A 25,109-nucleotide genomic window follows, 5' to 3' on the forward strand; every position below is an offset into this window, starting at 1 on the left:
CACACACAGTCAATGAGTCTCTATCTGAGACACTGTCAATGAGTCTCACTGTCCCACACACAGTGTCAATGAATCTCTCTTTGTCTCACACACAGTGTCAATGAGTCTCACTGTCTCACACACAGTGTCAATTAGTCTCTCTCTGTCTCACACACAGTGTCAATGAGTCTCACTGTCTCACACACAGTGTCAAAGAGTCTCTCTGTCTCAGACACTGTCGTGATGTGGAGGTGCCAGCGTTGGACTGGGGTGAGCACAGTAAGAAGTCTTACAACACCAGGTTAAAGTCCAACAGGTTTGTTTCAAACACTAGCTTTCGGAGCGCTGCTCCTTCCTCAGATGAACTGTCAATGAGTCTCTATGTCTCACACACTGTCAATGACTGTGTTGACGCCGCTTCCGGGTTCCGTCCGGTGCCGCGCATGCGTGCTGCGGCCACCCAATAACCTGCCGCGCCTGCGCGCTGCTGGCCGGGCCAGCCACACGGGCTCCGGGTTTCCATGTCGGAGGCCGGAGAGTGCGGGGGAACCGCGCTCTGAGGAAAGGAAACCTCACCGAGCGGGAGGAGGTGGAGCGAAACCGGAGGCGACGGGACTGTACCGCCGCCAATCACATGCTTAAAACATGGAGGAAAAATTCGCCGAGATCGACGAGCAGAGCCGCTGGTCTCAGTCATACTTGGTAAGTTTGTAAAAGTTCTCATCGTCGGCGCTCTGCCATTTATTTATAAGACCATGGCTCATGTCGCCGGCGATGAAAGCGACCAGCGGACGCCCGACTCCCGGTTTCTGCTAACGGAAGCCAGGCCTGCAGGCGCGAGAGCAGCAGCGGCACTGCGCCTGCGCCTGTTTAAAGGTCTTTTTCGGTTGCCGATGGTTAATGGCTTGGAGCTCCCCCCGTAAAGGGGATGTGTTCTTCTCGTTGCAATTGCAACATGAACTTCACCATGGGCCGCCGCAAAGCAAAACCGCAGACTACTGCAACATTGGAAAAACTGCTCGGGGTGCTGTGTCTCAGTCTGCAGGGCTGACTCACTTAGTTTTCTTTTGCTTTCCCCTTGCTTATTTCCAAACGTTCCACTCAGAACCTATGACATCTCACCCACAAATTCAGATAGGAAGGCAGGCAGTGTTGCCTCTTCTGTCCTCATTCTTCAACCTTGTTGTTACACAGCTGTTTGCTTAAGTTTAGATTGTAGGACACCCACTGCCACCTGCGCCCTGTGTTTTTCACTGTTAAAAAGCTTGGGCATGTCTCTGTGGCAGGTTTGGACCCGAGTCACAATTACATTTCTCCTAATTTGCATTCTTTCCACTGTTTACATCAAGGCTCAGTTCAGTTATACTTGGTTATTGCTCTAATATGACCCAGTTTAGTAGCAAGTAATGCGGCAAGGTGAATTGTAGACCAGTGTTAAAGCTCTTAGACCTAGGTTCATATTGATATTTATTTTGTTTTCTGTCACTGCACTTGTAGAATGCTAGAATTCTCATCACATAGAATCATAGATGTGGGTTTCAATCAGATAAACAATTGGAGTTATATTTTGATATAAACGGATGAGTGGATTTGTGGACATTGGTGTCCTGGAACCCAACTAAATGAGCATTATTATAAACAAATTGTACTCTTTTAAAAAGAGGGAGAGTATGATTGAGGTAGGAAAAATAGATTGAGACTACACCCTTTCACAGTGCTGACATGCCCTGAGGGCCTCCAACATGTTGCAATACTCCACCGTCAACCAGTGCCAATGTTAGCAGACTGTGTGATCCTGGTTCCTTGTTGTGCCGCCCCTAGGATTCTGCTCGGTGCTGCAGACGCCAACAACTTTCACAATGGTGTTACTTAATAGGACTTTTCCACTCCAGCTGTTGACAAATCTGTGCGTTGCCCTTCAACAACACCTCCCTTCCCTGTAGTCTCTTTGGGGAGGGCAAGAGCAGCAAGGCTGTGGACCCACCATTATCGCCACATAGTCCTCTATGTCATTCGGTGTATTGACTGGGACGATGCTGTTGCTGGGTCTGTTTTGTTGAATTCTTTCCTGTCCAACACCTTGGGAGCAAGATCACCTCGAGGAGGATGAGATGTTCAATAAAAATATCCAGTGTGGCATCCTGGGGTTAATTAAGAAATAAATAAACATGACCTTGCTAGCATTAGCCACATATCGAGAGCTAATAAAGTGATGGTGTTTCTCCCCATACCACTTGCGGTGCTACCAAATCCTGGAATTTTCTGTTATCCCAGTGCCTGCTCATCCAACACATATTCAACACCCCCTGCCCCCTCCAACTGTGTGAGATCCCAGGAACAAGCCAGTAAAGCCAATACCTGTGTCTCCTTCTGTAGTGCAAACAAACTAGGGTTGTGCTCCACAAAGAAATGGAAAGAAATACTTTTTTATGACCACTGGACGTCGCAGAAACACAATTGTTTCAGCCCAGGAGGTCTTTCAGCCTGTCATGACTGCACTGGCTCTCCATCGGAGTAATTTACCTAATGCCACTCCCCCTCTCTTGGCCCTGCAATTTCTTCCTTTTCAGGTTACAACCCAATTTCCTTTTGAATACCTTGATTGGTCCTGCCTCTCGGGCAGTGCATTCCAGATGAGGATCACTCACTGCGTGGAAAAGTTTTCCTTGTGTTGCCATTGTTTCTTTTGCTAATTACTGTAAATATGTGCCCCCTCATTCTTCCTCCGCCTACTGATGGGAGTATTTTTTTATCTATCTCCTTTGTTCAGGCCACTCATGATTTTAAACACCGCTATCAAATCTCCTCTCAACTTTCTCCAAGAAAATCAGTCCCAACTTTTCTAACCTATCTACATAACTGAAGTTCCTCATCCCTGGGACCATTCTTGTGAATCTTTTCTGCGCCATCTCTATTGCCTTCGTTAGTATCCAGCATGGGGCATATTAAGCCAGTTGAGGCTGAACCAGTGTTCTGTACCAGTTAAAAGGTGCTTTAGCAGAAATTAAGTACTTTCTGAAGTCTTGTAAAGTATGAAATGCGGCAACCACTTTGTACATAGCAAACGCACACAAACATCATTATAGCAATATGATAATGACGAGATAGTCTGTTTTTGTAATGTTGATTGAAGAGTAAATATTGGTGAGGACACCAAGGAAAAGTTCCCGACTCTTTTTTTCCGAATAGTGCCATGGAATCTTTTACATCCACTCGAGCAAGTAGATGGGGCTTCATTTTGACATAAAATCTGAAAGACAGGTTCTGACAGTGCAGTGTTCACTTAGATTGTTTCTTTTTCACTGGATGCGGGCTAATGTCTTTTAAGGAAGAAAATCTGCCATCCTTACCCATTTGCCCTACATGTGACTCCAGACCCACAACAATGGAGTTGATTCTTAACTGCCCTCTGAAATGGTCCAGCAAGTCACTCAGTTTAAGGGCAATTAGTGGTGGGCAACAAATGCTGGCATTGCCAGTGATGGACAGTTTTGCTAGGGCTCCTTGATGTCAAGGTCGGGTGAACCCACCTCGCCTCTTGAATTCAGCTCTTTTGCCCATGTTTGGATTAAGGCTGTAATGAGGTCTGGAGCTGAGTGGTCCTGGTGGAACCCAAACATAGCATCAGTGAGCAGATTATTGCTGAGTAAATATCATTTTGATATCACTTTCAGAAATACTTTCCATCACTTTGCTGATGACTAACAGTAAACTGATGGGGTGATAATTGGCTAGGTTGGATTTGTTCTGCTTTTTGCGTATAGGGCATACCTCGACAGTTTCCATATTGCTAGGTAGGTGCCAGTAGCTGTACTGAAACAGCTTGGCTAAGGGCACAGGTAGTTCTGAAGCACAAGTCTTCAGTACCATTGCTGGAATGTTGGCAGGCTCTTAGCCCTGCCGTATCCAGTGCCTTCAGCTGTTTCTTGATATTACATGGAGAGAATAGAATTGGTTGAAGACTGACATCTGTGATCCTCGGCAGGAAGCTGAGATGGATTATCCACTTGCGGCTGAAGATCATTGCACATGCTTCAGCATTGTCTTTTGTATTGATATGGTTGACACCCCCCATCTTTGAGGATGGGGAGATTTGTGAAGCCTCCTTCTCCTGTTTATTTACCTTGGCCTTTAAAGAAGGTGGCGAGTTTAAAAAGTAAATAAATGAATGAACGTACAGGAATTAAGGCCACTCATTTATGATTCGCACGGAATTTGATCTCCAAACACTGGTCGATATTACAGAATGGAAATGGACTCAATCCCGACAATGTGTTTCAATGAATGGCATCTGTTCCATGGTAGCAAGAATAGACGATTCAGTTCTGCTAGTTTGTTTTGTCATTTAATCAGGTCACGGCTGATCTATATCAACATCATTTACCCACTTTTGTTCCATATCCATTAATAATCCTTATCCTAGGTGCCAACAGTGATTCTGTTGATAGCACACTCGCCTTTGAGATATGGTTTAAGGTCACTGCAGGATTTGAGCACAAAAGTCAGAGCTGACATCCAAGTGCAGTGCTGAGGGAGTTCTGCATTGTTGCAGGTGCTATCTTTGAGCTATTAACCAAGACCCCATTTGCCTTCTCAGGTGGCTATTGAGATCTGACTACACTTGCATCTACAGAAGGATAGGGTACTGCTGGAAAGGCCAGCATTTGTTGCCAATCCCTAATTGTCCTTGAAAAGCTGGTGGTGAATCTTGAACTGGCTGCAGTCCATCTAGTGCAGGTACACACACTGTGATGTTAGGAAGAGAGTTCGGCTTTTTGACTCTGCAATAGTGAAGGAATGCAGCATAGTTCCAAATTGGGATGTTGTACAGCCTGGAGGGAAACTTGCAGTCGATGGTGTTCCCACCTGTGGCTCTTGCCCTTCCGGTGGTAGACGGTTTGGGCTTGGAAGGTGCTGTTGAAGGAGTCTTGCTGGGTTTCTGTGGTGCATCTTGTGGATGAAATGTCGTGAAGCCACAATGATGTTGGGGAGGTCACTGATGAAGTAGCTGAAGGTGCTTGGGCCTAGCACACTCCTGCAGTCATATCCCAAGACTATATTGAACAAGAATAGGTGCTCCCTGATTTAATTCCAAAGTGGATTAGCTTTAATTTTAATTTCATGCTGCCTTGTTCTGGTTTCCTAATTGGAGAAAGTAATTTCTGTCTCTACTCCATTGACTTTCACAAATTTTGCTTTGATCACCCGCTTAGCAAACAAAACTCAAGGGAATAGAAGCCACATTTATAAAACTTGACCTCTCAATTTGATTTCTAATATGATTCTGGTGAATTCATACTGTATCTCTTTGATGGTCAATTTTTATCTTCTGCACTTTTGGTGCATTAATTCTTTTGTTGAATGTCGTTGTTGCTTTCTTGAAAAGGGCAACTTTAAATTAATCCACATTAAGTAATCAGGCTTTCCTATTACAGCTAATGTAAAAGCTTTAGTTAGGTTCTGTAGCACCTTTCCAGCCAGAAAAAAACACACCCTGTAAGTTGAAATACAGTATACCGAGGGCAGCACGGTGGCGCAGTGGGTTAGTAGTGCGGCCTCACGGCGCTGAGGTCCCAGGTTCGATCCCGGCTCTGGTTCGCTGTCCGTGTGGAGTTTTCACATTCTCCCCGTGTTTGCGTGGGTTTCGCCCCCACAAAAAAAAATGTGCAAGCTAGATGGATTGGCCACGCTAAATTGCCCTTGAATTGGAAAAAATGAATTGGATACTCTAAAAAAAATTTTTAAAGAAATACATTGCTAAATTTGTAAACAAAATAGCTTTCAAAATAGAATAAATGTAGAAGTAAAAGAAATATGCAAACTCTTTCTATTTACATTCTGCTCGCCATCCATTGCTGTCCTTTTCACTCACCATCTCCCGCTCCACAACCCTCCAGCTCCCTGCCCCTCCCTCAACCAAATCACTGAGTGTCTTTAAGACAAAGATAGATAGGTTCTTGATTAATAAGGGGATCAGGGGTCATGGGGAGAAGGCAGGAGAATGGGGATGAGAAAAATATCAGCTGTGATTGAATGGTGGAGCAGACTTGATGGGCCGAGTGGCCTAATTGTGCTTCTATGTCTTATAGTCTAAGTATCCTCATCTCCGTGATGGAGGAGCCCAGCACATCAGTGCAAAAGACCAGGCTGAAGCATTTGCAATAATCTTCAGCCACAAGTGCTGAGTGGATGATCCATCTCCGTCTCCTCCAGAGGTCCCAGCATCACCGATGTCAGTCTTCAGCCAATTTGATTTACCCCATGTATTATCAAGAAATGGCTGAAGGCACAGGACAAATCAAACCCGGCCAGTCAGCTCCTGACTTCATTACAGCCTTCGTTCAAACATGGACAAAAGAGCTGAACTCCAGAGGTGGGGTGAGAGTGATTTCATTTGATATCAAGGCAGCATTTGATCGAATATGACATCAAGAAGTACCAGTAAAACTGGAGTCGACATGGATTCGGGGTAAAACTCTTCACTGGTTGGAGTCACAGCTAGCACAAAGGGAGATGGTCGTGGTTGTTGGAGGTCAGCCTTAGACCCAGGACATCACTGCAGGAGTTCCTCAGGGTAGTGTCCTAGGCCCAACCACCTTCAACTGCTTCATCAATGACCTTCCTTCCTCATAAGGTCAGATATGGGGATGTTCGATGATTGCGCAATATTCAGCACCATTTGCCACTCCCCAGACACTTGCAAATGCAGAAAGACCGGGACAATATCCAGGTTTGGGCTGACAAGTGACAAGTAACATTGCCTGGCACTTTTGTGGCAAGAATGATCTTCTCCAATAAGAAAGAAACAAATTATCGCCCCTTGACATTCAATGACATTACCATCACTGAATTACTTACTATCAACATCCACGGGTTACCATTGACCAGAAACTGAACTGGACTAGCCGTATCAATACTCTGGCTTCAAGAAAAGGTCATGGGCAGTCAGTAGCTCACCTCCTGACTCTCCAAAGCCTGTCTACCACCTGCAAGGCACCTACACCGCACTGACTGCAGCAATTCACAAAGGCAGCTCGCCACTACCTTGAGGCCAATTAGGGATGTGGCCTAGCAAGCAAAGCCCACATCCCGTAAAATTGAATAAAAAATAAATCCCACCATGACAGCTAGAGGACTTTAAATAATTATCAAATTGAAAACTGGGGCGAAATTCTCCGGTATCAGCGCGATGTCCGCCGACCGGCGCCAAAAACGGCGCAAATCAGTCCGGCATCGTGCCGCCCCAAAGGTGCGGAATCCTCTGCATCTTGGGGGGCCGAGCCCTAACCTTGAGGGGCTAGGCCCGCGCCGGACTGATTTCCGCCCCGCCAGCTGGCACGGAAATGACATTGCCGGGCGGCGCATGCACGGGAGCGTTAGCGGCCGCTCACGACATGCATGCGCTGTGGAGGGAGTCTCTTCCGCCTCCGCCATGGTGGAGACCGTGGCGAAGGCGGAAGGAAAAGAGTGCCCCCACGGCACAGGCCCGCCCACGGATCGGTGGGCCCCGATCGCGGGCCAGGCCACCGTGCGGGCACCCCCCCGGGGCCAAATCGCCTCGCGCCCCCCCCCCCCCCAAAGGACCCCGGAGCCCACCCGGCGGGGGCGGGGCGGGGGGGGCGCCAACCGGCGCGGCGCGATTCCTGCCCCCGCCGAATCTCCGGTGCCGGAGAATTCGGCAACCGGTGGGGGCGGGATTCACGCCAGCCCCTGCCGATTCTCCGACCCGGCGGGGGGTCGGAGAATCTCGCCCCTGGTGTCTGTAATGGTGACCATGAAACCATCATCAATTATTCTAAAATCCATCTGGTTCACTAATGTCCTTTAGGGAAAGAAATCTGCTATCTTTGCCTGGCCTATGTGGTTGGCTTTTAACTGCCCTCTGAAATAGCCTAGCAAGCCGTTCAAGGGCAGTTGGGGATGTACAACAAATGCTGGTATTTTCAGTGACGTGCACATGCCATGAAAGAATAAAAGCAAACGTGTTTCAAAAGAGTCCAGTGAACGGAGGGATTGTGAGACATGCAAGAAAAGCTACTGGCAAGCTTAAATCTTTGTGAAATGTTCAAGCTGATTTTAAGAGTTTGGACAGGTTCCATTAACTAAGCTTGTGTTCCTTTATGTTTAAATGTTTGATGAGTGACTTCATTGAGCCTATTTGATATGCATGTAATAAAGGAACACTTGTGATTCTGGGTGACTTTAATCTGCATATGGATTGGGTGAGTCAAATTAGTCACAGTACAATAGAGGAGGATTTTCTGGAGTGTAATACAGGATGGTTTTCTAGACCAATACGTTGAGCAACCAACAAGGGAACAGGCCATCTTGGACTGCGTTTTGTGCAATGAGACAGGATTAGTTGGCAATTTACTTGTGAGACAACCCTTGGGAATGAGTGATCATAATATGCTAGAATTTTTTATCAAGGCGGATAGTGAGTTAGTTAGTTCCGAGACCAGGGTCCTGAACCATGATGGTGTGAGGCATGAGCTGGCTATGATGGACTGGGAAACATTGCCGAAAAGAAGGACAGTGGACACACAATTGTAGGCATTCAAGGAACGAATGGTGAACTCCAAAAGTTGTTTATTCCTATTTGGCGCAAGAGTAGAAAGGGAACTGTGGCCAAACCAAGGTTTACAAGAGAAATTAGCAATAATATTGGATTCACAAAAGAGGCATACAAATTAGCAAGAAAAAGCAATAGACCTGAGGATTGGGAACAGTTTAAAATTCAGCAAAGGCAGACCAAGGGATTGATTAAGAAGGGGAAAAAAGCTAGCGGGAAACATGAAATCTGACAAAAAGTTTCTATAGGTATGTAAAGAAAAAAAGATTGATAAAAGCTAATGTGGGCCCCTTACAGTCAGAAACGGGGGAATTAAAAAAGGAGCAAAGAAATGGCTGAGGAACTAAATTCGTACTTTGCTTCTGTCTTCACAAAGGAAGACATGAATAATGTACCAAAGGTTCTGAGGTACACGTTTTAGTGAGGAGCTGAAGGAAATTAGTATTAGTAAAGAAATGGGTTTTGGGGAAATTAATGTGATTGAAGCGGACAAATCTCCAGGGCCTGGCAATCTTCATCCCACGGGACTTGAGGAAGTGGCCCAAGACATAGTGGACCCATTGGTCATTTTCCAAAATTCTTGGGACTCTGGAATGGTTCCTGCAGATTGGAGAGTAGCTAATATAATCCCACTATTCAAAAAGGGAGGTAGAGTGAAAACAGGAACTAAAGACCAGTGAGCCTAATGTCAGTAGCAGGGAAGTTGCTAGAGTCCATTATCAAGGATTTCATAGCACAGCATTTGGAAAGCAGTAGTGTAATCTGATAAAGTCAGCATGGATTTACGAAAGGAAAATCATCCTTGACAAATCTACAATTCTTTGAAGATGTAACTAGTAGAGTTGACCAGGGAGAACCAGTGGATGTGGTTTATTTAGACTTTCAGAAGGCTTTCAACAAGCTCTCACATAGCAGATTGCTAGGTGAAGTTAAAGCACATGGGATTCCGGGTAGTGTCTTAAGGTGGATAGAAAGCTAGTTAGCAAACGGGAAGCAAAAAGATGGAATAAATGGGTCTTTTTCTGATTGGCAGGCAGTGACTAGTGGAGTGCCGCAGGGATCTGTGCTAGGACCCCAACTGTTCACATATTAATGATTTGGACACGGGATCTCTAAATTTGCAGATGATACAAAGTTGGGTGTGAGCGTGAACTGTGAGGGAGGAGGATGCAGAGATGCTTCAGTGGAATTTGAACAGGCTGAGTGAGTGGGCATATGCATGGCAGATGTAGTATAGTGTGGATACATGTGAGGTTATCCGCATTTTGGTAGCAAAAATAGGAAGGCAGATTATTATTTGAATGGGTGTAAATTGAGAGAGGAGGATACTCCATGAGGCCTTGGTGTCCTTGTGCGTCAGTCACAAAGTAAGCGTGCAGATACAGCAGGCAGTAAAGAAGGCAAATTTATGCTGGCATCCGTAGCGATAGGATTTAAGTATAAGAATAGGGATGTTTCACTGCGATTGTAAAGGGCATTGGTGAGGCCACACCTGGAATATTGTGTACAGTTTTGGTGTCCTTATTTGAGGAAGCATGTTCTTGCTATGGAGAGAGTGCGGCAAAGGTTTACCAGGCTGATCCCTGGGAAAGTGGGACTGTCATATGAGGAGAGACTTAGTCGATTAGGATTATATTCATTGGCGTTTAGAAGAATGAGAGGGGATCTCATAGAAACTTACAAATTCTGACAGGATTAGACAGGGTAAATTCAAAAAGAATGTTCCCGGTGGTGGGGGAGTCCAGAACTCGGGGTCATAGTTTGACGATAAGAGGTAAACCTTTTAGGACTGAGGTGAGGAGAAATTTCTTCACCTAGAGAGTGCTGAATCTGTGGATTTCACTGCCACAAAGGTGTTGAGGCCAAAATATAGTGTAATTTCAAGAAGGAATTAGATCTAGCTCTTGGAGCTAAAGGAATCCAGTGATATGGGGGGGGGGGAAGTCGGGATCAGGGTATTGACCTTGATGATCAGCCATGATCATAATGAATAGCGGAGCAGGCTCGAACGGCCTCCTCCTGCTTCTATTTTCTATGTATGTTTCTATGTATTAAAGGGATTTTCAGAATTTGTTCTTCGGTGCAATTGTTGCTGGCAAAGCCACCATTTGTTGTCTGTCTATCCCTTTGTTGCACTTTAAGGTGGTGGTGTGATGCTTTGTTGAACTGCTGTAGTCCATCTGGTGTAGGTGCACCAACAGTGCAGTTAGGCGGGGGGGGGTTCCAGGATTTTGACTCCGTGATATTGAAGGGATGGTTCTAAAGTTTCAAGACAAGACGATGTGTGACTTGGAGGGGAATAGGTAGGCGGTTGTGTTTCCTGTCTAATCCTGTTAGAATTTGTAATTTTCCATGAGATCTCCTCTCGCTCTTCTAAATTCCAGTGAATATAATCCTAACCGACTTAGTCTATCCTCGTATGACAGTCCCGCTTTTCCAGGAATCAGCCTGGTAAACCTTTGCCGCACTCCCTCCATAGCAAGAACATCCTTCCTCAAGTGTCTGCTACTTTCGTTCTTCTAGTTGTGGGAGAATGCAGGTTTGGAAAGTGCTTACAACAGCGCTGGAAAACTTTCCTCTGATATGGTATTCGAGCACAAGAGGAAATAATTGAAATTAGAACGTGGTCATTTAGGAGTGAAATCAGAATACGTTCTTTCATAAAACGCACAATGTAAATGCAGAATTTCCTTATATGCAGCACCTGCCAACTCTCCCAAAAAAAAACAATACTGATGCTGGGCTGGTTAAGATTTTCAAAAGAGGTTGATGGATTTTAGTTGAGTAAGGGTATGAAGCGATTGAGAACAAAGGTGACTAATGGTGATAGAAGAAAGCTAAAAGGCTATAGTTCAGTTGTGTTTTTTGCACCCTGCAAAATCCTAAAGTTTCTCTGATGTTTATTTGACATTGATACCTGGTTTGAGTAAGCTTCTTTTCTGTCAACTTACCATTTAGATGTATTCATTCTCACAGACCAATCAAGGAAATGTATGGCTGTTTGGTTTTGGTTCGGGTGCATCTTGTTTATTGCCTGCCTATGTTAATGTAGATCGCTTCTTTTAATGGCAGGAAATTCGAAGTGAATCTGAAGACTTCCCATACAAAGTAGCCAAATTTCCAGAAAACCGGGTTCGAAACCGATACAGAGATGTCAGCCCTTGTAAGTAGAATGTTGCAGATGTTGTGCTCTGTAAACTCCACATGGCTTGTATCCATGGAGGCAGTTACATGTTTCAGACACATTGGTGACATTAACAATAAAGCTAACATGTATGAAATTACCATTCATCTCTTGTCTTGCACATGAGAGTCTTCAGATGAAGTGGGCAACAGTAATTGTCCTGGGGCACACAAGAGGTAATTAATAATCTTTTATTGTCACAAGTAGGCTTACATTAACACTGCAATGAAGTTACTGTGAAAAGCCCCCAGTCGCCACATTCTGCCGCCTGTTCGGGTACACTGAGGGAGAATTCAGAATGTCCAAATTACCTAACAGCATGTCTTTCTGGAGTTGTGGGAGAAAACTGGAGCACCTGGAGGAAACCCACACAGACACTGGGAGAACGTGACCCAAGCCATGAATCGAACCTGGGACACTGGAGCAGTGAAACAACAGTGCTACCCACTGCTACCGTGTCGCCCATCAATTCAGAACCATTCTAAACTTGTACATTTATTTTTTGTACATTTATTTTTCTGAATGCAAGTTTTTGATGAAAATCGCCCATGTCTACTTGTCACACCATAATTGCATCCAGGTGGGCATTGACATTGGCAGAAAAGTGTAATTACAAGGCGATAAATTGAAAACTGCCTCTGTAACCCTAACTGTGAATATTGGAATTCGTCATGCAACAGGGACTGCAGCGGTTCAAGAAGGCAACTCACCACCACCTTCTCCTTCTGAGGGGCAACTGGGGATGGGCAATAAATGCTGGCCTAACCAGCGACGTCCATCCCGCAAATGAATTTTAAAAAACCAAGTCAATGCAAAGCATTTTGGGAATTACCGGTTGATTCTTTTTTTCCCCCAAACACTCTTGCCTCTGACTTAAAAGGGAATGGGTCTAAAGATTCGATGAAGAGACTGCGAGTGTTTTTTGTTAATAAACATTTTATTGAGGTATTTTTGGTTTGGATTGGATTGGATTTGTTTATTGTCATGTGTACCGAGGTACAGTGAAAAGTATTTTTCTGCGAGCAGCTCAACAGATCATTAAGTACATGAGAAGAAAAGGGAATAAAAGAAAATACATAATAGGGCAACACAACATATACAATGTAACTACAAAAGCACTGGCATCGGATGAAGCATACAGGGTGTAGTGTTAATAAAATCAGTCCATAAGAGGGTCATTTAGGAGTCTGGTGACAGTGGGGAAGAAGCTGTTTTTGAGTCTGTTCGTGCGTGTTCTCAGACTTCTGTATCTCCTGCCCGATGGAAGAAGTTGGAAGAGTGAGTAAGTCGGGTGTGAGGGATCTTTGATTATGCTGCCCGCTTTCCCCAGGCAGCGGGCGGTGTAGATGGAGTCAATGGATGGGAGGCAGGTTCGTGTGATGGACTGGGCGGTGTTCACGACTCTCTGAAGTTTCTTGCGGTCCTGGGCCGAGCAGTTGCCATACCAGGCTGTGATGCAGCCTGATAGGATGCTTTCTATGGTGCATCTGTAAAAGTTGGTAAGGGTCAATGTGGACATGCCGAATTTCCTTAGTTTCCTGAGGAAGTATAGGTGCTGTTGTGCTTTCTTGGTGGTAACGTCGACGTGGGTGGACCAGGACAGATTTTTGGAGATGTGTACCCCTAGGAATTTGAAACTGCTGACCATCTCCACCTCGGCCCCGTTGATGCTGACAGGGGTGTGTACAGTACTTTGCTTCCTGAAGTCAATGACCAGCTCTTTAGTTTTGCTGGCATTGAGGGAGAGATTGTTGTCGCTACACCACTCCACTAGATTCTCTATCTCCCGCCTGTATTCGGACTCGTCGTTATTCGAGATCCGGCCCACTATGGTCGTATTGTCAGCAAACTTGTAGATGGAGTTGGAACCAGGTTTTGCCACGCAGTCGTGTGTGTACAGGGAGTAGAGTAGGGGGCTAAGTACGCAGCCTTGCGGGGCACCGTTGTTGAGGACTATTGTGGAGGAGGTGTTGTTGTTCATTCTTACTGATTGTGGTCTGTTAGTCAGAAAATCGAGGATCCAGTTGCAGAGTGGGGAGCCAAGTCCTAGGTTTTGGAGCTTTGATATGAGCTTGACTGGGATTATGATGTTGAATGTGGAGCTGTAGTCAATAAATAGGAGTCTGATGTAGGAGTCCTTGTTTTCGAGATGCTCTAGGGATGAGTGTAAGGCCAGAGAAATGGTGTCTGATGTGGACCGGTTGCAGCGGTATGCGAATTGCAGTGGATCAAGGCGTTCTGGGAGTATGGAGGTGATGCGCTTCATGATCAACCTCTCGAAGCACTTCATTACGACTGAAGTCAGGGCCACTGGTCGGTAGTCATTGAGGCACGTTACCTGGTTCTTCTTTGGTACTGTAACAACAACAAAATAAACAATGTACATGAAACTATAAACATAGTTGGGGCAGCACGGTAGCATTGTGGGTAGCATAATTGCTGCACAGCTCCAGGGTCCCAGGTTCGATTCCGGCTTGAGTCACTGTCTGTGCGGAGTCTGCGCATCCTCCCCGTGTGTGCGTGGGTTTCCTCCGGGTGCTCTGGTTTCCTCCCACAGTCCAAAGATGTGCAGGTTAGGTGGATTGGCCATGATAAATTGCCCTTAGTGTCCAAAATTGCCCTTAGTGTTGGGTGGGGTTACTGGGTTATGGGGATAGGGTGGAGGTGTGGACCTTGGGTAGGGTGCTCTTTCCAAGAGCTGGTGCCGACTCAATGGGCCGAATGGCCTCCTGCACTGTAAATTCTATGATTTAAAAAAAAAAAGAAATGCTATGATAGTGCAAAAGCCATCTCCCTTCCTTACAGGTTCCATCTTTATTAATCCCCTACTCTAAGCTAAACTAACGCCCCCCCCCCCCCCCCCCCCTTTTGCTGACGATTAATTTTCCGCGAAGAAGTCGACGAAGGGATTGCCACAGTTGCCACCTCCGGGCAATCCCTGACAGTGACCCTCCAAAGCGAACTTAATTTTCTCCAAACCGAGAAAGCTAGCCATGTCCGATAGCCAGGTCTCTGACTTCGGGGGCTTCGAGTCCCTCCAATCTAATAGTATCCGTCTCTGGGCTACCCAGGAAGCAAAGGCTAGAGTGTCTGCCTCTTTCTCCTGGATTCCTGGGTCTTCCGACACCCCGAAAATCGCCACCTCTGGATTCAGTGCCACCCATGTTTTCAACACTGTGGACATGACATCTGCAAACCCCTGCCAAAATCCCCTAAGCTTTTGACATACCCAGAACATGTGGACATGGTTCGCCTGTCCGCCCGCACATTTTGCACACTTGTCTTCCACCCCAAAGAATCTGCTCATCTGGGCCACTGTCGTGTGAGCCTGATGAACAACCTTTAATTGTATCAGGCTGAGCCTGGCACATGTTGTGGACACGTTGACTCTAAATGCGTCCGCCCATAAACTGCGAGTGTTTTTACTCAGGCCTGATGTGCCCTCCCAAGTGGATGTGAAATATTACAGGATGCCATTTGAGTATGAGCAAAGGAGTTTTCCAAGGGTGCCTTCAGATGGTGCCAAACGAGCACCATCAAAAAAAAATTATTGGGTCATTTATCTCATTACTGTTTGTGGGATCCTTCTTTGCATAAATTGGCTATGATTATTGTCCACATTACACATGTTAAACTTCAAATGCACTTTGGCTGTAAAGAACCTTGTGATGTCCCAGGCATCGTTTAAATGAAAGTTCTTTCACTTAGATACACTTGACTCCAGTGTGTTGCTGGTCTAATTAGCTCATGTCAGCAGATAATTCTACTGTGGGGGTTGCATCCTCGTCCTGAGTGCTTGAGTTGAGGTTTATCCAGCAGCAGTCACTGCACAGTCACTGAGGTTTATACAGTTAAACACTGTTATTGTTTACACACCTAAAAGGAATTCTGATCTGTCCGGGCATGAATTCTGATCTGTCCGGGCATGAGAATTAGAAAGTAGCTAGTGTGGAACACGTCAGTTCTGTGTAAATCCCACAACTGTCTACTGGCTGTTGTTCAATTTGAATGTGAAAGTATTTCCGCTGTTTCCAGTAAATGATGATTTCTTTTAAAGATTAATTACCCTGGGACAGAACCCTCGGGAGAGCTATTATTCAGTCAGCCATGATCAATCTTTTCCTTGAAGTTGCATCAGAGTGTGTTTCTACCTATAAGGTTAAAGTTGAGGTTGTAATTTATTCATGAGCTCATGATACCTAAACAATATCGAGTGAACCATGAGCAGCTTTTGATGTATGCTGCAGCCTTGAAACTATACTACTTTGTAAGTATTGGGGAAACCATGGGATCTTGAAGCCTTATAATAGGGTCTTGATCTGTGGCTACAGCGGCTTGGCATTGACAACCCGCAACCGCACTTTATAACCTCTTGATACGCGGCATAACCTGCCTCTTGTGGCTTGCTCTCTTCAGCCGTTGGCAAAAGTGCACCATCGGAAGCTACCCCATCCCCAAAGGATTTCATTTGCTGTAGGTCCACTTTAAGCAGATGGTAGGAACAAAGGACAATACAGCACAGGAACAGGCCATTCGGCCCTCCAAGCCTGTAGCGGTCATGATACCACCCTAGGCCAACATCGAAATATAAACATAATCATCTTTATTGTCACTTTATTTTATGTAGGCATACATTAACACTGCAATGAAGTTACTGCAAAAGGCCCCTGGTCGCCACACTCCGGTGCCTGTTCGGGTACACGGCGAATTCAGAATGTCCAATTACCTAACAGCAAGTCTTTCGGGACTTGTAGGTGGAAACTGGAGTACCTGGAGGAAACGCACACCGACACGGGGAGAACATGCAGACTCCACACAGCCAGTGACCCAAGCCGGGAATCAAACCTGGGATCCTGGAGCTGTGAAGCAACAGTGCTAACCACTGTGCTACGTGGATAGGATGATGGTGCCGATAATGGGGCTTTTGGAAATTCTCAATGTCTGAATAAGGGAAATGTAGGCCTTGGGTGTAATTAAGGCATATCCTTAGACTTGGGAATATTGTGGAGGGTGATCTCAGAATCTGAGCATTGTGGCAGGTTCTAGAATTGTTGTCAGCAGAGTCAAGGTGTTAGGAACTAGAGCATGGGAAGATAATTCTTTGGAAAGGAACTACTGGTGTTTAGTACCAGGGAGGGGGTTGTGGGATATGACTAACCACGATCTTGCAGTATTGGGCGTTACCAGAATCTGGCAGTACTATGGGAAAGCAAGGCCCAGCAGCCTCATTTGTATTGTTAGTGGGCTAGTAACCCTGCGACACAATGTAATGCTCTGGGGGTCCGGCTTCAAATTCCACACCGCAGTTATTGAAATTTGAATTCAATAAAAAGCTGGAATTAAAAGTCTAATGATGACCATGAAAATGTTATCAATTATCATTAAGAACCCATCTGACTTTCGAATGTCCTTTAAGGAAGGAAATCTGCCATCCTTATTTGGTCTTAGTGTTGGGTAGGGTTACTGGGTTATGGGGATAGGGTGGAGGTGTTGACCTTGGGTAGGGTGCTCTTTCCAAGAGCCGGTGCAGACTCGATGGGCTGAATGGCCTCCTTCTGCACTGTAAATTCGATGATAATCTATGTCTAACTCTGCCCTAAATAAATTCAAAGACCCAACTTCATTACTTTCTGGGACAGTGAGTTGCACACAGCCCTTTGGAAAACTTTGTCATAAAAGGGGGACCTGGAGAAAAAGGTTCTCCTCACTTCTTGTCTTCAAAGGTAGACTCTAACTCTCACTAAGGGGCAATTTAGCATGGCCAATCTACCTGCACATCTGTGGATTGTGGGAGGAAACTGGAGCACCCGGAGGAAACCCACGCAGACATGGGGAGAACGTGCAAACTCCACAGTCACCCAAGGCCAGAATTGAACCTGGGTCCCTTTTGCTGTGAGGTAGCTGTGCTAACCAGTAGATATTCCATTCCTCTTGCAATAAACCACCAACATTCTATTTGCCTTCTTAAACTTGCTGTACCTGCATACAAACATTTTGTGATTTGGGTAACAGGACACCCAGATACCTCTGCCACTGAACTCTGAAATCCTTATTTACTGCTTTTCTGTTCTTCCTGTCAAAGTTAACAAGTTCTCATTTACCGACGTTATACTCCATCTTCTGAATTTTTGCCTGTTCACTTGTCTGTATTCCTTTGCAGGCTCTCCACCTCCTCTTGACAACTTACTTTCTTACCTATCTTGGTTTCTTCGGCAAATTTAGCTATCAAATGTTTTGGTCACTTCATCCGAGTCTTTGATATAGATTGTAAATAGTTGAAGGCACAACAGTAACCCCTTTGCCACTCCACTAATTACAGCATGCCAATTTGAAAAAGACCCATTTGTCTCTTCCTTTATTCAAGCTATTGTGTCACCCCCTGTACCATGATCTCTTATCTTATGTAGTAACCTTTTGACCTTATCAAATGCCCTTTGGAAATCCAAGAACACCACATCTACTGGATAAAAGCAAATTATTGCGGATGCTGGAATCTTGAGCTTTGACAAAGGGTCATCTGGACTCGAAACAGTAGCTCTTTTCTCTCCCTACAGATGCTGCCAGACCTGTTGAGATTTTCCAGCATTTACTCTTTGACACCGCATCTACTGGTTCCTCTCGATCCACACTGAATGTTTCTTTGTCAAAAAAGACTCTTTTCGGTTCAGTTAAACACAACTTTCTTTTTGCAATTAATATTTAAGCCACTGTGTCTGTTATTTATTGCTGGCAGGATGCATGCCAACAGTCTTGGGGACTTGTCAGTCTTCAGATCTACTAATTTTCCTCGCGTCCTTTCCCTGGTGATAGTGATTGAATTCAGTTCATCCCTCCCTATTGCTTCTTGATTCTCAAGAATCTTTGGGAAGGTGAAGACAGACACAAAATACCTGTTCAGCGCCTCTGTCATTTCTTTGTTTTCTGATATCAATTTGTCCGACTCTAGATAGAGGCCAACACTGGCTTCAATTACTCTTTTCAGTTACATATTGAGGCTGGATGCACCAGTAAAGAACAAAGAACGTTACAGCACAGGAACAGACCCTTTGCCCCACCACGCTTGTGCAGATCCACATTCCTTATTTAGACCTACTACTTATTGCCCAAACGAGGCAGAGCTATTAGTTGAGGATGATGTGGATAACTGTGCAAGAGACAAAGAGAAATTCGGGAGGAATAATGCACTATACATTGCTATTGTACCTGCCTCCACCACCTCCACTGGCAACTCGTTCCAGGCACCCACCACCCTCTGTGAAAGATTTCCCCTGCACATCTCCCTGAAACTTTCCCCTCTTACCTTCAACCTAAGCCCCCTGGTAATTGAGTCTTCCACCCTGGCAAAAGCTTCTGACTATTCACCTCTGGTATGTAGAGTTTCTTTTAATTGAGCTTTCCAAGAAATGAAGGCCACCTTTTCTGGTCCCCATTGGAAGAGCTGCTCTTGTTTGCCACAAGGTTTCATAGAATTTACAGTGCAGAAGTAGGCCATTTGGCCCATCAAGTCTGCACCAGCTCTTGGAAAGAGCCTCCCACCCTATCCCATAACCCAGTAACCCCACCCAACACTAAGGGCAATTTTGGACACTAAGGGCAATTTAGCATAGCCAATCCACCTAACCTGCACATCTTTTGGACTGTGGGAGGAAACCGGAGCACCCGGAGGAATGCACACACTGGGAGAACATGCAGACTCGCACAGACAGTGACCCAAGCCGGGAATCGAACCTGGGACCCTGGAGCTGTGAAGCAATTGTGCTAACCACTATGCTACCGTGCTGCCCAGATTGATTGTATCAGTTCTGGAGGAAATTGCGGCTCAGCCAGGACTCTGTTAGGCAGATACGTAAGAAGTGGTGAGAGGTAGCTGTTGGTGTCATCCATATACATGTGGAAGATGAGTTCCATGTCTATGGATGATGCCAAAAAGAGGCAATATGTAGATGAGAGACAGGAGGTGACTGGAATTGATCCCTGCCTTGTTTGGTTGGGTGGCAGAGAAGCCATCGGTGGCAATCAGGTAAACGTTGAGCGACACGGGTGATGTTAACAAAGCCGAGGTATTGGTTGAGGATGATGTGGTTAACTGTGCATGAGGCAAAGAAATTCAGGTGGAATGATGCACTGTGATCACAGATGCAGCAAGTGTCATTTGTAAATTTGGTTAGGGTGTTTTGCTTCTGTAGGAGAGGACTAAACATGATGTGGGCTTGAAACATAGTTCTGATGGAGATGACGATGGGTTTGGATTTGGATTCTGGACCTTTGGAGCAAAGGGGGACTTTGGAAGTGGGATGATAATTGGTAAGGATAGAAATGTCAAGCAACATTGCTTTTTTTTGAGCTTGAGTGGGTTGACAACACCTTTTGAAAGGGAAGGTGCTGGTTCATGAGGAGAGGAAGCCCATCTAATGGGCTAGACTGAATGTGCTAGACTGAAGAGAGATCAGTTTAATAGGGAAGAGCAATTGAGTCTCCAATCTGATCAATTTGGGCGGCATTTAGAGAGAAACTATAGAGAGCAGAAGAGTTTGAGGACTGGGATGGAGACCTGGAGAAATTTGGCTTTGCAGGAAAGGGAGAAATAGGAGAAGAAGCTGAGTGGGTAGCCTTTATCTTTGTGATAGAAAAATCCATGTGCTTCTGATAATTCTTAAAAGGTGAGAGTGGAGGGGCAGGGGAGAATAATATGAGAAGGTAGTTGATAAACAAATCCAAGGTTATTTTGCCATTCAGGATGACCATAGAATTGTGGGTAGTTAAAAATGAGACCGATGAAGCCGCGGAAAGCTCGCATTTCACTAAGGCCTGTTTCCAATTAATTAATTTGCATTTAAAGTGTAAAACTGCTGTTACCGTGAAAGGGACTTTCCACAGTGGTTCACAGTAGTTGAAAAGAACAGTGTAATGAAAGTAATGACGACTTCACTTAACAAAAGAGGCAGCTGAGGTTTGTGCTTCACTTTTCTTGATCAACTCCACCCTCCAATTCTCCATTCCGTTGTACCTTTATGACTAGCACAAATTTCTAACTGTTGGATTCTTCTTTCTCAAGCCCGCGATTCAATAGTTGTACACGGCACTTGCACCATTTCATTAATGTTGTAAGTTCATTGGTTTGTCATTATGTTTTACCGTTGAGTCATTTTTAGATTCTTGTTGTCTGCTAAATACCTCCTTGAAGAAATCCAGGAAAACCTAAAAATTGAAGAGGTGCCACGGTACTTGCCCAGACTGGTTTGACTACTGGAACGATTCCCCACAAACATTGGGATGCCCCGGGCGGAAGATCCAAAAATAAAATTCACCTAAACCTAGAGCCATATGCCTGGGCTTGTCACGTTGGATGGTACAACACTGGGTGCTGTCAACTTTCAGATGTGTGGGATATATTCCAGTGGAAACTCTGATGTAGATTGTGACAGGTCTTTTTTTTGTTTGTTCCTGCTTTCTCTGCACCGTCACTTTGTGCCTGGTACAACAAAACGAGGAAGTTGATTTGCTTCTGAGATGTTTCTTTGTGCCTGGTACAACAAAACGAGGAAGTTGATTTGCTTCTGAGATGTTTCTTTGTGCCTGGTACAACAAAACGAGGAAGTTGATTTGCTTCTGAGATGTTTGTATGGGCAATCATGATGAAGATTGTTTTCTGCCTTGCCCCCACCCTTGGAAGATGCTGGATAATTCAGTTGACAGCACCTTTTGATGATTATGTCTGGTGACATTAGGAAAGATGCATGGCATTGGTTTCCTTTGTCCTTTTCTTTTGGAGCATCTACCTGCTTAAGTATTTGGATCCTCAATCTGGGGCTCTGGAGCTATCTGTTGGAGAATTCCATTCAGAATGGAACATTGAGGAAAGATCGGGGGACATGTAAATAGCGACCCACAAGCGCAATTTCAGAAATGCAGACATGAGGCATAGAGATACTGAGGGGCTGTGGTGGGGAAATGCAAAATTGGCAGGTACAGAAAGAAAATTGCCGGTGAGATAGGGGAGGAAGCGTGTTGAGAGACACTAGACTGGTCTTGACTGACCAGCCAACAAAGATGGAGCACATTACAGAGTGAAATACACGCAGATACACATACGAAAGGCTGATCATGACCAGCGTTAACTTTAAACTTTGCAAGTGCTTTGCTCTGTAGCAACCGAGAATGTGCCGTGCAAGTAACAAATGGGCCGCTCACAAGCAATCCAGAGGAACTCTGCAGTGCAGCAAATGGGCCATGGGATTTAGAGGGAACGTTGATCATGACAAACGCTGGTAATGGACATGATTGTAGAGGCAATTCAAGATACAAAAGCTAAGATTGGAGCCAAAAAGAAGCAAGTGAATGGATAGAAGTACTTTCACAATACAGGTATACCATAATATGACACAGAAGATCAAAATTCATCTTCCTTAAAACAACTAGGCAAGAGAGTTATTAATTCTTCACCAACCTCGGGCGACAGCAAAAATATTTTGTTTAATGGCAAATTTGGGGAAAAAACTGCATTGTAACACCTTCTGTTGCAGTTATGTAACATTCACTGTTCTCCAGTGACCTTCAAGCAGGCACAATTTTTCTAAAGACCTCTATGCTGATGGAATCCCCTATGGTACCATAGCATGAACTGTATAACCAAACTTTCCTTGATATAATATGTTAAATGAACATCTAAAAATAAACGTCATGACGCATATTACTCGAGTAATGGAGAAATCAAGTATCTTGCTTATTTTGTGGTCATTAGTTGAGAATTATTACGCTTCAGCTTTCTTTATCCCCTATTTTGTAAAGATCAGCATCATTATCTCTTAAAACACTTCTAAATTTAAAGATCAGCTTGCAAATGTTCCATTCATCACAAACGTTTGTGACATCATGCAGAAAATATGAAATGTGTTGAACTTTAATTGTAGCCTTTGTAATATTCTGAATGGAAATGTTCTCTTAAAGGATGACCAGGCACTACTACAAAAAAGAAACAAACAGGAACAGTTTCACTTTCACGTCTATCTGGTCCTGATGGGCAGGAAATTAATTTGCGACTGAGTCGAAGGTTATGGAGAACAGGCGAGAAAGTGGTGTTTTTAGGCCATAGTCAGATAGGCCATGATGTTGAATGGTGGAGCAGACTGGATGGGCTGCATGGCCTATTCCCACTCTCTTATGTTACGTCCCTATAATGGTTGTTGCGTGCCAGGACACCAGTTGCAATGACCGTTACCATTGTTTAGCCAGTCTTGCACCTTGCCAGCCCTTTATGATACATTCCTTATCTTTTTTTTCATGGTCATTAGTTACAGTCTGATCATATTGTTTTCCTGTTAGCGTGTTTATTTCACCTCACTAAGTCTCCTATGCACCTTCCAAACCTGTGATCTCCACCACCTGGAACTATATCACTGTTGTTGGGTCAAAATCTTGGAACTCTCTCCCTAGCAGCACGGTGGGTGTCTCTACATCCATGATTCATGAAGGCAGCTCGCTACCACCATCTCAAAAGCAGTTAGGGATGGGCAATAAATGGTGGTCTCGCCAGCAGCACCCATATCCCATGATCAAATAAAAGGAAAACTGCCTTCCAGTGAATTATCTGAATCGTTTTGAAGTTCATTTTTCAATGCCATATATTGATGCCCACCTTCGATGAAAACTAGATTGCAATTGAATCATCGCAAAGAGACAATTGCTTTGATGTGCACCATGTTACTTCAGTTATATCTATCATATATATTCTATCAAATAATAAATCACTTCTAATGTTCTTTACTCCAACATTAATATCAGGCCAATTTTAAGCTTAACCACTAAAATTGGTTGTATATAGAAATAAGTAGCTTGCTGCAGTGAATATGAGCTAGCTAAAGATCAGGGCTGTTCAGTGCGCATCGCTGCAGGATATGCACCTCATTTATTTAATAAATTGTGTAAACCCTTTATGCGCACTAAAATAATTTTACAGCAAAAATAGATGATCATTCAATGCTAAATATTGTAATTGAAGAGCATTTCCTCCCAGCAGTTGGAGAGTTAAGCAGCTGTGGAAGCTGCATCAAGAACTATTCATAGTATTGCATTAGTTCGTCTTTTTGAAAGTGATGTCATCTTTCCGAGAACACTTAGGGCTTTGGTTTACCAGCAAGAGTAGAACTTTTCCTGTTGACACCTGAAATGTAAGCATTGTTGACATGATTATAGAACGTTATTGAATCCTCAAAGAGATAGAAACTAGCTGAATATGCCCTTTTGGAATACAGTTTAGGAGTTATTGCCTGTTGCTGTTTAAATGACTTCAAACAAAAAGTAGTTATGTTTTATGTAAAACGTTAGCTGTTTCAGTACAGAGTGACGATTGGTGAATATTTTTGTAGTCAGCATATCGTCACCTTAATTTTAGACTGGAGAGGTTATGTTTTTCACAATTTTCTAAATGTGTTTAAAAGCACTGGTTGAATAAAACATTGTTATGCACATAAGATGATAGCATAAGCAGTTCTACATAATGTACTGTAACTTGATATGTGAGAACTTGGTAAAGACAAACCTATATGGGTTTTAATTGCTCCATGTGAAAGATTTTTCATAATTCCATTGTTGTTTTTTTTTCCCTTTTCTAAATCAATCTGATCTATAAAATGCTGGCAGGGAATTTAAACCATTCTGCCGTAAATATTCAACTTGCCTTAGTTTCATGGAACAAACTACACAGGAAAATAATGATATTAAATAAAATGTTTTATTTTGTTGTGGGTGTGCTTGATAATAGTGGCAACTTGAAGGTTACCACATGTGGAACTGTTGTTTGTTGTACATTCCTTCAGCTCACCCACACTATACAGCAGTTTATTGTGATTCTTGACAAATCAGTTTTTCTGCTTTACTAGCAGGTCTCTGCTGGCATTGCTCACCAAGCCCAGGTTTTGTGCAAGTTGAATATTTATGTGTAACGTATTAGATCAATAGCATTACCAGGAACATTAATCAGCATTGGGAGTGTTACTGAGATTTCACACTGGTACAGGCCCAGAAGTCTAGTAGTACTGGAATAGGGATGAGGGAATTTTTGGTTTTGCAGTATTTTTTGGGGGGATTGGGGTGAGGGTAATGAGGTGGGTGTCACAGACTTGGCGAGCACCAGAGAGGAAAGCTTTTGACTAGGGCAAGTCTTTGTCCATAAGGTTTAAAATAATAATCATAATCTTAATTATTGTCACAAGTAGGCTTACATTAACACTGCAATGAAGTTACTGTGAAAAGCCCCTAGTCGCCACATTCCGGTGCCTGTTCGGGTACACGGAGGGAGAATTCAGAATGTCCAATTCACCTAACAAGTACGTCTTTCGGGACTTGTGGGAGGAACCAGAGCACCAGGAGGAAACC

General features: G+C 44.3%; 1 protein-coding gene across 4 annotated transcripts in view; it reads left to right on the forward strand.

The window, feature by feature from the left end:
- Positions 1–452: 452 nt before the first annotated feature.
- ptpn2b (protein tyrosine phosphatase non-receptor type 2b) overlaps positions 453–25,109 on the forward strand; it is a 101,353-nt gene continuing 76,696 nt past the window's right edge. For 2 of the 4 annotated variants that reach the window (XM_072468430.1, XM_072468429.1), the window contains exons 1-2: positions 453–681; positions 11,624–11,714. In XM_072468430.1, the coding sequence (XP_072324531.1) occupies positions 625–681; positions 11,624–11,714 (148 nt within the window). In that variant the 5' untranslated portion in view covers positions 453–624. The remainder of the gene's footprint in view (positions 682–11,623; positions 11,715–25,109) is intronic. The other 2 variants (XR_011933486.1, XM_072468431.1) reach the window with 1 other exon arrangement.

The sequence above is a fragment of the Scyliorhinus torazame genome, chromosome 11 (assembly GCF_047496885.1).
Source record: "Scyliorhinus torazame isolate Kashiwa2021f chromosome 11, sScyTor2.1, whole genome shotgun sequence".
NCBI classification, from domain to species: domain Eukaryota; kingdom Metazoa; phylum Chordata; class Chondrichthyes; order Carcharhiniformes; family Scyliorhinidae; genus Scyliorhinus; species Scyliorhinus torazame.